The sequence below is a fragment of the Octodon degus genome, unplaced genomic scaffold (assembly GCF_000260255.1).
Source record: "Octodon degus isolate 3935 unplaced genomic scaffold, OctDeg1.0 scaffold00077, whole genome shotgun sequence".
NCBI classification, from domain to species: Eukaryota; Metazoa; Chordata; class Mammalia; order Rodentia; family Octodontidae; genus Octodon; species Octodon degus.
Window position 1 is genome coordinate 5,848,475 of NW_004524653.1, and position 13,943 is coordinate 5,862,417.

Sequence of the window (13,943 nt, forward strand, 5' to 3'; positions counted from 1 at the left end):
GTTAAAATACCTTCCCAGGGCCCACCCCCTAGGGCTGCTGATCCATTATTTTTAACAAGCTCCGCTGGGAAGACAGCTGCCCAGCCAGGCCAGGGAGCTGCTAGGTTTCAACAGTGTTTGCAGTTCAAGGTGTCATCCCGTGGGAAGCAAGACAGACAGAAATCAGGCTTCTAGAACGAAATCTACCGAGAAAGCCTGGCAGGAAAACCATGGCAATAAACAAGGGGTTGTTATGGGTGGTGAGAATACATGTAAGCCTGGAGCTTATATTACCTGTTTGAATGAACAAAAGACAGAGTGATTTTTTAAAAAATCTACAAATAGGCACAGATGATGTCTGTCCTTTTGCTGTTGACGAGGAAGACAGAAAAGCCTATCGGAACCCCCTTCGCTGTTGTGTCCACTCAACCTGTCAATGTTGAAAGATCAAAAAAAAAAAAAAAAAAAAATTCTTTTTTTGGGCTGGCTCAGTCCACCCTGAGGGCAGGACTAGCACAGCATGTGGTGCCGGGATCAAGCCGCGGTCCCCTGCGCTTGTCTAAGCTTGCCTAAGCAGGCACTTTAGACCACCAAGCTATCTCACTGGCCCAAGAGATCAAAACTTTAAATACACAAAATGAGGCCATGAAAGTTCTAGAATAAATGTACACACACACACACACACACACACACACAGATACCTGCCCCCACACTCCCACACTTATACCCATATAATCTGACTAAAGGGGACCAAACAGAAATCTTTATAGAGGAACCCCTTTATGAGATACTATGGTATATGAATATGTAGGAACATAGCACTTTCATAGGGCAATGGAGAAATGTATTCTTTACTTAAAAACATTCAAATTTAAATTTTAAAAATATATTGATGCACCTATCAAAGAAGGCAGGCTGTAGACAGACTCCCCCAAGGAAAAGAATCACACATGGGATCCCAGAGAGGGTTACATTTTTTCCAAAGTAAAAAACGAAGAGTTGAAAGACAAACTTGGGGAAAGATACAGCAGCTGTGAGTAACATCCTTTAGATACCTTACAAAGAACATCTAAAACCAGTAAAAGCAGGAAAGAAGAAGAAGAGGAGGAGGAGGAGGAGGAGGAGGAAAAGGTGGGGGAGGTGGAGGAGGAGGAGGAGGAAAAGGTAGAGGAGGTGGAGGAAAGTGATAAAGTCATGAAGGGCAACAGGTGATGTACAAAGAGCCGCAGAGTCCAAAAGGCTGCGCTGTCGCCTCAGTCATCAAAGAGCTGCAAATTAAAGTAAGGACAGACGCTGCCTTCATTCTCTGGGGGTGTCATTGTGGATAATGGAGACCATTTGGTGGCATCCTTCAAATTTTAAATTTTATCGTTCTGTTTTAACATGTGTCCACACCCACTTGCCAGTCCCACATCTGGATGTTTATCCGCTGAGCCTTCAAAACAGACCTGAACGGCTGTTCCTCTGCAGTTTGGACAGTTCTGTCTGCTGTCTCCTGGGCTGCAGGACCTTGCCATGTTTGCCCCAATGGTGCCACCTTAGTCCCAAGACCTTGAGGTCCGCCATAGTCTGTGCATGCAGGATCTGGCTTCCTAGGACGCTGCTTCCCTCCCTCCCTCAGTGTCTTGTGGCTTGTGAAAGAGCCCTGCATCTTCAGGCCTCAGGCGCCCTTGCAGGCTGTGCTTCTCCTGCCGGGAACCAGCTTGGCTCTCCTTAAGCTCCAGGACTCAGGCTAAGATGTTTCCTCAGCACCCATTGTTGACACTGCACGCAGTCACACCCGACACCCATCCATAACTAGGTTGTTATTTGAGATGTAGAGTTGAGGTCCCCATCACTGCTTCATGGGTACCATGAGGCCAAGGCTGAGGGCCACTTGGCGGCTGCCACTCCCTCTAATGTACAGAAGGGCCCTGGCATGAAGCACAGCCCACCTCGGTGTTGCTCAGTATCACATCCACTGGGGGGCGCTGCTGCTGCTTCCACCCTCCGGATCCCTTACTCAGACCCACTCTTAGATTCCTACCGTCCTGTTTGGCCTTGCAATGCCCAAGTTGTGCGCCCAACGGGACAGGCCTGAGGTTGGTCCTCTCTATGCCCAGCTAAGAGGTTTCTCCTGCCCAGCAAGGAGGGAGGTGCAAGCTGCAGAGCCAGGGTGTTGGGTTCGCATCCTGTCCACTGGCTGGTGGCCCCAGCATGCTGCAGGTTTCTCTCCTCTCAATGAACAGTTCGTGTGTTATTTGAGGACCGTGTGATGGTCCCCATGGTGGCCAGAAGGCGGTCACACTTAGTAATGAAGAGGCAGGCAAACAGGTGGAGCAGAGACTGTGCAGCCTGCCCAAGTCTTGTCGCTGCCTGACTCAGCTGCCTGATGTTGTGGCAGCCACACAAGCAGAGTACTGCTTTTTTCCCTTTTACACCCAGGTTTTCAGGGCCCAGGCTTCACTGTTCTATTAGCGATCTGTTCCCAGACCCCTAGGAGTCTGACAGATGCCGGTGCCTGGCTCCACCTGCACCATCAGCTGTGGAGGGTGCAGCTCAGGCACCTGCATTTTTAACAAGCTGGGGGTGATTCCAGGTCTCACTGCCTGTGCCCACAGTGACTTTCCCAGGTCCCCTCGTTGTTGTTCTTGGCGCAGCACAACCCTTCCTTACTCCCCTCTACCTGGTACTAGTGGAGCACGCAGTAATGTGTACTCTCTGCCCGCTAGCATTAAAAGCCACCAATTGTTTGGCATAAGTTTTCAGAATTTTCACGTAAGAGGAGTTAAAATCAGATGGGGATGCACTGAAAAAATTAGAGCTCTCACATACTTGCAGAATTCATGGGTTAGAATCATGGAACTTTGGAATCAAGCCCCCGGGTTTTTGTTTGGTTTGGGCCTTGGTTGTTCCCAGTACTGAGGTTGGAATCCAGGACCTGTACATGGTAGGCAAGGGTCCCACCTCTGAGCTACACCCCCAGCCTGGTCTCTAAGTTTGAATCTTGACAGATCTTTAGGAATCATATAATGTCGCCAACTCTTAAGAGCCCCCAGTGTCTCATTTTAAAGTGGAAAGACAACAGAGTTTGTTACATAAGAGTCTGGGTTCCTGGGATAGACTGCCTGGGACAGAACCTAGGATATAGCACTTGTGAGCCACAGGACCTTGGCAAGTGACTTACAAGCTGCAATTCTGCCTTCTGCGCAGCGACACCAACAACTTAGAGAAGGTTTAATTTGGCTTACAGCGTTAGAGAACTCCGTCTACTGGCTCCCAAGTAGACACCCTGTGGTGGAAGGCTTAGCTTGCATCACAGCACGTGGAAATAGTGCCAAAGGGAACAGCCCCAGGAACCAGATATGGTATCTAAGGTCATCCTCTGTGACCACACAGACACACCCTCAAGTACACCTTAAGAGCCCTGGGCCTTTCATACCCCAGCCAAGCTGACACATGAGTAACAGTCACGCACTGTGGGGAGAGGGCTGCAGGGAGCCCAGGAGCTGCGCTGTGCTCTTCTGTCCCACGGATACAGTTTCACAGCATCAGGGCCAGACCACATTGGAGTGAGACCATTGTCCAAGTCCAGAAGGATATGGGGCAGCGCCAGTCTTCCCCACTCCCCATTCATCTGAGCGCTGCCTAGGTCTTTGCCAATTAAAGCTTAGGTCATAGAAGTGCACTTGCTCCCAACAACTCCTAATACAGGCTTTCCTAAGCCCTCCCCCAAAAGCATCAAACGTCACACACACACACACACACACACACACACACACACCGCCCAACCTATAGTAAGGTCTACAGAATTCTACGGGAGGTTCCCTCGCTGCAGTGAAGCATAAGCTGATTCAACTACAGGTGTGTCCTGGTCATCTTTGCCCAGAGAACAGTGACATCAGGAAGGCGAGGCCACCTAATTGATTTTAAAAGCCTTCAGAAGGAATCTCAAGGTTCGCTTTGGCCACGAGCTTCGAATCTGTGAAGTTTAGCTCACTAGACTGTTAATCTCCCTGCACGTGGGGGCCCCAGTGAGCCTTGTTGTCTGCCCACGGCCCAGGCCTGGTGCATGCCAGGCCTGCAGTAAAGCTGTCCTGGAGGCAGGGAAGGGCTGCTGGAGGGACTAAACGGGCTAACGTACCCAAAGCATTGGGACATGGCGCTCGTCCATCCCAGGGACCCGGGAAAGGGAATTTCGGGGTATTCGCATGCTTGATGCTGGCGCTGAGATCACAGGGATGCATGCAGCCGGAGAATTCCGAGCTCTTTGCGAGGCAGGAGGAGGACGTGGCCACATGGTGTTCAAGCCCCGCTGTTTGTGACAGATGCAGCATAAAGGTACAAGTATTCACAGTGCAGCTGTCCCAACCAGGAGAGCCAGAGGGAACAAAGTCTGAACGAGATCAAATATCTAACAGGCCTGGGAGATACCTTAGCTTCAGGGAGGAAGCGGGTGGGAAGGGTCCCCAGTGGGTTGGGGCAGTGGAGATGAGTCACAGAGCACCGGCGGTAAGAGCGCTGCTTTAGCTTGGGCTTTCCTTCGTGTTGTCTAACTCGTAATTCAGTCAGACAGTGAGGACTGGGCCCTGACAGTGTACTGCTCAGCTTTTCAGTTGCTGGGACCAAATACCTGACTCATAAAGGCTGGGGCATGAGGTGATTCACGGTCCCAAGGCTTCAGTCCATGGGCAGCTGGCTCTGAGGCAGAAACTGCGTAGTGGGAGGAAGAGGAGGAAAAGCCACTCACTCCATGGCGGCCAGGAAGCAGAGGGCAGAGAAGAGCTGGAGAGGAAGGGGCGGGGACCAGATGGGCCCCAGCGTTGGGACTACAGGACCACCAAGCCCCTCCCCACCCACACACCTGGAAGTGTGTGCCTCACATCTCGTAGGTGGCTCAAGCCAGTCAGGTTGACAATCAAGATTAACTACCCTAAGAAAATGACCAACTACCGAATAATAATAGCTAGTTCTTATCTCTGTGCTGTGCATTTTTCTAAGTATTTCATATGAAGTCAGTTTTCATTGCCGTACATTGGGTAGGAATAATTATTAGCCCCATTTGATTAATGGTGAAACTGTGGCACAGGGGATTAAATAACTTGCCCAAGATGACAAGGACAGAAGAGGGCAGGATTAGGTCTCAGAGCCGGGCTCCCGGTTGCAGAACCTGTTCTCTTACACACAACACCCCTGGCCTCTGAGATTAGTCCTCACTGCAAGGCTTCACAGACTTACTGGTGTAGGACAGCTGCTTGCCGCTCCCTGGACCTCTCATCCTGGAGATACCATCCCAGTGGGTTGAACAGAGTCCTGGATACAGAGCCAGCCTGTGAGTGGTTGGGTTGGTTCGTATGTTTTCCGTTGTTCATAACAATACCAAACTAAAAGGACGAGCAGTGAAGACATTTATCATCCCCCCTCTCAACCAGAGGAAAGGTGAAGCAGCTGGCTGAAGGCTGGTTCCACAGCTTAACGGCATCACTTTCTTTGCCTGGCCTTGCCAGATCCTCAGCCCCTCTGCAAACCCTTCCTCTTACCAAGACCCATTACATGGGTGAGAGAATACTTGGGAAACTTATTAGCGTCCAGCTGTAAAGATTCTCTACCCCAGCACCTCCCACCTGGACAGGTTTGACGACACACTAGACCAGAAGGGGGAGGGAGGTGGGAAATCCATCAGTGGCAGAATGTGGCCCATCCAAGTACTCAATGGCTCGGAGAAATAAAGAGTAGAACAGGACTGGAGGGAAGGATGGCGCATTGAACGACTCTCTGTGCTAATCATGTTTTTCATTTTTCCTGTTCGGAGGGTTCTTTTGCTGGGAAGATTGATTTTCTGATTGTTTGCTGACCTACAGTTCAAGCCAAAAAGGAGATTTTATTTAGAAAGATTGAAAATGATAAGAGAGGGCTGGGGAGATGGTTCAGTGGTCTAAAGCACCTACTTAGAACAAGCTAAGCTATGCAAAGCACAGGAACCACGGTTCAATTCCCCAGCACCACATGCCAGCCAGCCCCACCCCTTGGTGGGCTGAGCTGGCCACATACACACACTAAATAAATAAATAAATAAGCAAATAAATAAAATTAAAAAAAAAAAAAGAAAATGATAAGAGAACTGAGGGCAGATATGCAGCTGGATCTTTAGAAAGAGTTTGAACTGGAAGTTAGAACTGTATTAGGGCTTCCTAGAACTTCAGAGCTTGAAGGGTCTTCCCATCACCGCTTGGATCTTGGCGCTACCCAGAACTACTGAGTCAGAGTCCATGTTTTAATGAGGTCCCAATGCGGTCTGTTGACCCCATGACCACTGGCGAAGCTTTTCGCCCACATGACTGTCCCAAGGTTTGGACTTCTCTTTATCAGAAGGAAAGTCCACAGCAAACCCCAGTAGCACTTAGTTCCACTTGCTAATTCCAGGTAGTGAGTCTGAATGGCTCAGCTGTCATCAGTTATCTGCTGCTAGACCAATCAGCAGTGGTGGAGGGGGCGTGGCCAGGGAATCCACCAGTCAGCAGAGACCGCACACACACACACACACACACACACACACACACACACTCTCTCTCTCTCTCTAGAGACAGGGTGACCCCAGAGCTGACTGAGCAGGGGCAGATGTACAGTCATCTGCCAGGAAGAGCATGGAAGAGAAAGAGGTGGGGTTCTTCTCCAAATGCGAATCCTGCGTTTGCAGCGAGGGTGCCTTCGTGGAGACCAGGCACCCTAAATGGCAATCCTAAGCACGAAAGCGCAGTAGGAGAAAAGAACCAAAGAACATCTCTGAAGGAGTGGAAACTGCAGTGGAACTGAGCCTTCGGCCTTGCCTGCACCAACGAAGGCGTGTGAGTGGCTAAAGGCTGCGGAAACAGTCTGCGCCGTTTACATCAGTCTCAGCACTTTACATTGTCACTTAGCACAAGCTAAACTACGGTGACCCTGTGAAACTGTATCGTCAATAGACAAGGAAAAAAGACAACGCGAATGCCTTCATTTTTCTGAAATGATCTTGTGAATATGTATCATAAAGCAGCAAACCCCCTCACCATTTTTCCCCAATTCTTCAACTTAAAGGAATGTCTATGAAGAAGCTAGGAGTACGTTAAAAACAGTGAAGAGTTATTTGCTTACAAAAGTAAATACCTAAGGCCAGGAAGACAGCACAGTTGTATACGCATCTGACTGACATGCACAAGGTTCTGAGTTCAATCCCCGGTACCCAAAAAAAAAAAAAAAAAATTGCACCTAAAAACCTTCTCAGTGTCCAGGAAAGAAAAATGGCTTAATTACATTACCCTACAACCAAACTGATGAGTTGTTATGACGCCATTAGAAAAAGAGTTTTGGATAAAATGTCAAAATGCTTTGACATAGCCAAATTATTAATAATAAAGAGAAGGAGAATATGGAATGATTTAAACCATGATTCTAGTTTTATGCTTCTGGAATCTGCATGCAAGTCATGTGTTCATCATTTAGTTGATCTTTGGTTCAGCTTGTGTTCTGAGCGTCTGCGCCCACCAGCCCCAGGGGTCAATGCCAAGACACTGTGGCCGAGAGACAAGCTGTCCTACTGTGGCCCGTCCACCCGGATAGAAGAGCGCATGCTCCTTCAGTAGTTCCTCCAGTAATTATTTAATCACAGTAGAAAGAAGTGAGGTGGCAGAAAAGTACAGCCTATAATGTAAGTTTGTATATCACCTTGTTGCAACAGCCCTGGGCAGTTTTTATGTTCTCTACCTTTCTGTACTCCCCAGATTTGCTACAATTAGTGTCACCTTTTACAGTGACACCTTGGTTCATGAAAGCTTTTGCTTGCAAACAGTTGGGTTCACACACAAAAGTATTTGGCAGAACTTTGCTTGTGTTCCCAAACTCTGCATCAGGTGACGGACACAACCCCAACCATCTTTCCTGCATGAACAGGGACATGGCCATTGTTTCCAGAGTCATGGGAAGAATGAAGTTGATGAATCAAGGTCCTGCTGTGTTGTGTAAAAGTAATAAACTGTGACTAAAAAGAGAAAGGAACTCAATGGGATTTTCAGATTGAAGAAGGCAGAGGGAAAGCAAAATGGATTGGGAGGTAGGAAAGCCAGCCTTAGTTAAAGGACATATTGGGGGAAAAGGAACTAGAATTGGTCTGTGTGTGCACTGCAGGTTTAAGATGCCAGGGGCCAGAGAGATGACTCAGTGGAATAAGCGCTTGCCTGGCAAGCACAAGGGCCTGAGTTCAATCCCTGGTTCTGCAAAAAACAAAGAAAAACAAAAACAAAAAAATCTAAGGTTTAAGATGCCAATGACTTCGAACTTTAGAGACAAAAATATTGGCTTTCCATGGAATCCATGTATCCATCCTATAGCCTTAAGCAGCGTCAAGCCCTAAGATACCTCTGCTATAAACCAAGATGAAATGCAATAGCCTCTGGGGTGTGCACCTGAACCCATGGGGAAGACGGGTGGGGAATGCCCACGAGACAGCACCCAAAACTGAAAGTCCACAGCAGGGGTGTCTCACTGGATCAGAGCACCATGCACGCCAGCACTGGGGAGAAGTGCTGGGCCTTCCTGCATAAAGCTACCAAGGAGACCCCTACGTAAAGCAAAGGCCCTTGCTACCTGTTCACTGGTAAAGGAACCAGAGGACATTCTCAGGGGGACAACATGTGCTCCCACCAGCACACTGTCCACCCCGGCCATGAGAGAGCCCCTTCGGCAGATCTCAGAGACTAGGTTGTCCCAGCTGCCTTGCAATTCCCCAAGGCCAGTGCCATTTGCTACAGAAGATCTACATGCAAATGAACCTAAATCTGTCCCTGTGTGGAGTTCCGGTAATACCAGCTGACTACTGCCAGCCACTTGCCAAGTGGCCCACTGTCCCTTGAGTCTTTACTCCAGGGACATGGGCTCATCCCTGAGGTCCCTGTTCACATTCCTATTTTATCAGTAAAAAAAGTCTGAAGAGCAGAGAAGTCACTTGTTCAAGACCCCATGGCTAAAGAGTGGTGGAGACAGAAGCTGACTCAAGGTGACCAGACACACACACACACACACACACACACACACACACACGTGTGCACAAGGGGACTGTGTGGACCCCACACCCAATCCCATTCAACCACAAAGAGCTCAGCAGAGGCGTTGGTCACCAACAGTTCCGTGTGACCGAAAGCACTTGGAGGCTTCCTTTCCCAGGGGCATCTCTGCAGGTCGTGCTGCTAATGCAAGATCCTGGAAAGAAGCCACATGTGCAAGCTGATGAGGCCACCAGGAGACCCGAGCAAGCTGACTACCTAGGTGACACCTGCTTCACACAGTGCCTTTTTATTGCTATGCAATTCCAGACACGTGCAACAGAAAACTCAGTATCACAAGCTCCTGCTTAGCATAGCACCGAGAGTTCCTGGGCCACTCCATGTAAAGCTGCTTACCCTGGTGCCCCCTCTCTGCTTTATGTTTTTCCATATATATGGAGTAATAGCAATGCTATCTGACGTATATCTGTTTTGCCTGTACCACTCCCAGCCAGAATGCCAGCCCCACGAAGGCAGGGTCTTTGTCCTCTGACCCACTGAAGTGTACCTAGAACAGTGCCCAGGACACAAGAGGAGCTTAAGAAGTATGTGCTAAATAAATTAATGCATAATGACTAGAGTACTAGCAACACCACCTGCCTGATGGCTTGTCCTCCCAGCAGCCCACGGAGATAGCAATGGGAACCATCCCATTCTCCGGGTGAAGAAACTGAGGCTCAGGCAGCAGATGTGTACACTGTCTACTTCCGGGTGACTCCCTTGTTGTATATCACTAGCCCCGCCTCCAAGTGACCCCTGCAGCTGGGCCCCTGATTCCCTTGGCTAGGTGTAACCTGCCCACACTCCAGGTGGACTGTTGCCTCCCCAAGACATGAAAAATAATGAGCAACAAAAGCAAAAGTAAACTGAGTGCGGTGACACACCTATCCTCGCAGCTATTCAGGAGGCTGAGGCAGGAAGACTGCAAGTTCAAGCCCAGCCTAGGCAATTTAGTAAGACCATGCCTCAAAATAAAAACAGGGGCTGGGGAGATAGCTTAGTAGAATAAGCGCTTGCCTGGCAAGCACAGGATCCTGAGTTCAATCCCCGGTACTACAAAAATAACATAAAATAAAAACAGACTAGGTTGTAAGTCAGCATGAAGATCCTGGGCTCAATCTCCAGTACTGGAAGGGAGGTCAAAAATAGACAAATGAGTCTACATCATATTTTAAGAAAAAAAAAAAAAAAAAGGTTTTTGATTGGTTTTTGAGACAGGGTATCAGTGTGTAGCACAGGCTGACCTTGAACTCCTCCTGCAACCCTCCTGCCTCGGCCTCCTGATTACAGGTGTGCGCCACCATGCTTGGTGAAACTTTCAAACTTCTGAGCACTAAAGAAAAGAAGAGGATGAAATGGTAGCATATGAAAGAATAGGAACCGTCTGCAGATGGTACATCTGAGAACTAGCTAGCATCGAGCATGACATGCCCAGCAGGGACCCAGTGCTGGTGGCAGTGGCTAGGAGAAAGCACTCACCCTGTCCCCAAGAAGGGCAGATAGCCTGCCCGAGGGCAGTGACAATGCTGAGAGCCCACCCGGGGCGGGGGTTGGAGGAGGGGCCTGGCTACTCCACACCCTCCTGCTCTGAGCACTCTCCTGCACGGGGTCCCTTGTTCAGAAAGTCCTGGAGCAGAAGGTGGAGCCGTTCTGTCAGTGTGACCTCCCATTCCAGCCTGGTTTTGACCAGAACTCCTGCATCTTGAGAAACCACACAGCCCCAGATAAGCTAGGTCCTGAGCTCTCTAGTCAGAGCTTGATGGGTGCCATGGTTCGGGGTCCACGGTGTTCCCCATCCTCACTGGAGCTTGTTCTGACTCAGCCTTGGCCACACCGGTCCCTACCAATCATCTCTTTTAGCTTTGCAATAACCTGATGGGACTGCGGAGATCATCCCTGAGTGCGGGAAAGGAAACAGCTCAGAGAGGTTGCCTGCCGGACTGCCCCCAGTGGAATGGTCTGTCTGAAGCAGCGGCACATCTTAGATCAGTGACGTTGCTGTTGGGCACCAGCATTCACTAAGAAGTGTCCTGCAGCCTGTCACAGACCTGGTCATCATTGGTCACATACCTGTGCCCAAGCCAAGTTTCTATACATTTCTAGAACTAGGAACTAACTGGTTAAATTGTCTTCCCTCGCAAGGTGTGGTGACACAGGCCTGTAACGCTAGCACTTAGGGAGGCTGGGGCAGGACTGCAAGTGTGACTCCTGCCCGAGCAACTAAGCCAGACCCTGGCTCAAAAATAAATAAAAGGGCCAGGGATGCAGGTAGCTCAGTGCAAAGGCCCTGCAGGCTCAATCCTCAAGACTGAAAGTCATCTTCCTGAATATTCATGACTTAGTTAAAAACGAAAAGTACTCACAGTAAACTTCATGAACAGAGTATCCCCCAAGTTTTTTATGAGAAGAAAATTCAAGACTACTTATTATATCTCTTATAATAATATTTCATATGTGGTCTCTTTTCTGCTTCAAAACTTTGGTTGGAGAACAAAGATACATGCAGACTACTTAAGCTAAGGAGGATGTTCGTTACTAGTTTTGTGCAGAAATTTTGCAATCTATTTTTCCCAATGGCTTATTAGCATTATGAAAAGCTCCTCAAGTGTATGCCTAAGTGAATGGCAGACCTACCTGGTGAACCTTACGGGCACGTTTCTTTTCATTCAAGTTTTGATGCTATAGTGTCCAGCTCTGCCTCTGATTCCCTTGCTTTCCACTTAGGCTGTGGGCCGGCTGCCACATCTTCACTCAGTCATGTCAGCAGAGAGGAAGTCAGGCAACCAGGGAAGCCAGGATGAGCTTCCCATGGCCTGCGGATGCAGCTCAGTGATAGAGTGCTCACCTGTCTTGCAAAGCTTTGGGTTCAATCCTCTGCAGAAAATAATAATAATAATGAATTTTCCTCAACTATTTTTCTTATTGCCCATAATTGAAAAGAAAATCTTTTACATAAGCACATGTTCTCTGACATCTCATTGGCCAGAACTGGGTCATGTGATCACTCTTAAACAGCAAGAGAGCCTGGGAAAGAAATCTAGCGTGTTAATTCTCTACAAAGGTAGGCAAAAGAATAGCTGTGGACTCTTCCTATTCTGAAAATTAGAAAACACTGTCTCTTTTTAGTTTCAGCTCCAGAATTTGTTTTTGAGCATGGGTATCAAACTTACTTGCCTGCGGAAAGCAATGAAAACCAGACTGCCACTGTCATCTCTCTTCCTGCCAAGTCACGAACCAAAAAGCCAGCCACTCCTCCTGTTCAGAAGCGGCTTAACTGTTGCTATCCAGGTAAAGGCAAGATGATGTCCTACAGATAGAGAGGATGTGACATTTAATCAGGTTTTAGGGCCCTTTCTCATGGATTCTTGACAAGCGACATAGATGTCTCCAGACCACCTGGGCATAAACCAGAGCTACACAGCCCGGTCGGCAGCACGCACCCCCTTCCCTGCCTGATGCTGGTCCCTGAGTCATGCGGCCCTGCAACTTATGGTGCAATGGAAACAGGAGACCTTGAAGTTGCTGTAGACATTTCCTCCTGGGGCACAGATACAGGTTAAGACACCTAAAAGGATTTTTTTCTTCTTTACTTTTGTTGTTTAACTTTTTATTCTGGAATAATTTCAAACTTAAAGAAAAGTAACCAAAAAATACCAGCAATTCCCTGTGGACTTTTCACCTGGACTCCCCAAATCTTTCCTGTATTCGTTTTGTCCTTCTTTCTAGATATTTTCCCCCAAAACCACTTCAGAGCAAATTGCAGGCATAAGGGCCAGCCAGATAGCTCAGCAGATTAAAGCGCCTGCTTAGGCAGAGGCAGGGGCCAGGGATTTGATCCATGGCCTGCCGAGCCAGCCCTGCCCCAGGGAGCTGAGCTAGTGAGTGAGACTGGGCGTGGTGGCGCACACCTGTAATCCCAGCGTTTGGGAGGTTGAAAACAGAAGGATCACTGAGTCCTATCATGTAGTGAGGCCCTGTAGACCTTGAAGTAAATAGATTTTTTTTTTAAATTGCACGCATAATATGCCTGCGCCCCTATACACTGTGTATTTTCTGGAGACGAGGGTATTCTTTCATATAACCACAGGATAAGCCTCAATCCAGAAGCTAACATTTATTCATCCTATTATCAAATTTGATGACCTTATTCATGTTTCACAGCTTGCCCTACTGAAAAGAAAATTATTTCTCTTCCTTGGTCAAACCCCTGACCACTTAGGGCACTTGGTTCTTCTGTGACTTTAGTTTCTTCCTATCAGGTTTAAGTTAAGGTTTTGTATTTTGTGAACTGGACATTTCTGAAAAGGCAGGCCAGCCTTGCCTCTGTCTGGGCTTGTCCGGGTTCTCCCTGTGATTAGACTGAGGCTGCACGGTGTGGGCAGGGGGCAAGGGGCCGAGCTGGGCTCTTCTGCCGTGCAGAGGGGTTACATGGCATCGTGTGTGCCGTCCTCGTGCTGATCATTTTTGTCACGTGGTTAAGGAAACTTCTAGCTTTTTCCACTTGAAAGTCACTCCGCTTGCCTTTGTAATTCATTTGCCCTTATGTTTCTGTTTTTTTGTTTTTCAGGTTGCCAGTTCAAGACTGCCTATGGCATGAAGGACATGGAGAGGCATCTAAAAATCCACACAGGTAAGTGACACGTCCCTAGCTACCGGGTCCTGGGTGCCCGCTCCAGACAAGTCACACAGGATAGGATTGCACCTCACAGTTGTCCCAAGAATACAAAGGCAAATTAAATAAAAATAAGACACTTTACATATGACTTGGGTAGAAAATATCCAAAGCAATAAAAATCCAGACATAGAGAGGGTGGGGCAACTTCGAAATAGGAATGTGACCTGTGACAGGCACCGTGAAAACCCACCTGCCAGAGTTAATTAAATGCAAATGCATGTTTTTGTCTCATTTTG

General features: G+C 48.3%; 1 protein-coding gene across 3 annotated transcripts in view; it reads left to right on the forward strand.

The window, feature by feature from the left end:
* Positions 1 to 13,943, forward strand: part of Zfp64 (ZFP64 zinc finger protein) — an 88,371-nt gene that overhangs the window by 3,448 nt on the left and 70,980 nt on the right. For all 3 annotated transcript variants that reach the window (XM_004636027.2, XM_023720794.1, XM_004636025.2), the window contains exons 3-4: positions 12,159 to 12,320; positions 13,600 to 13,662. In XM_004636027.2, coding sequence (XP_004636084.1) covers positions 12,159 to 12,320; positions 13,600 to 13,662 — 225 coding nt within the window. The remainder of the gene's footprint in view (positions 1 to 12,158; positions 12,321 to 13,599; positions 13,663 to 13,943) is intronic.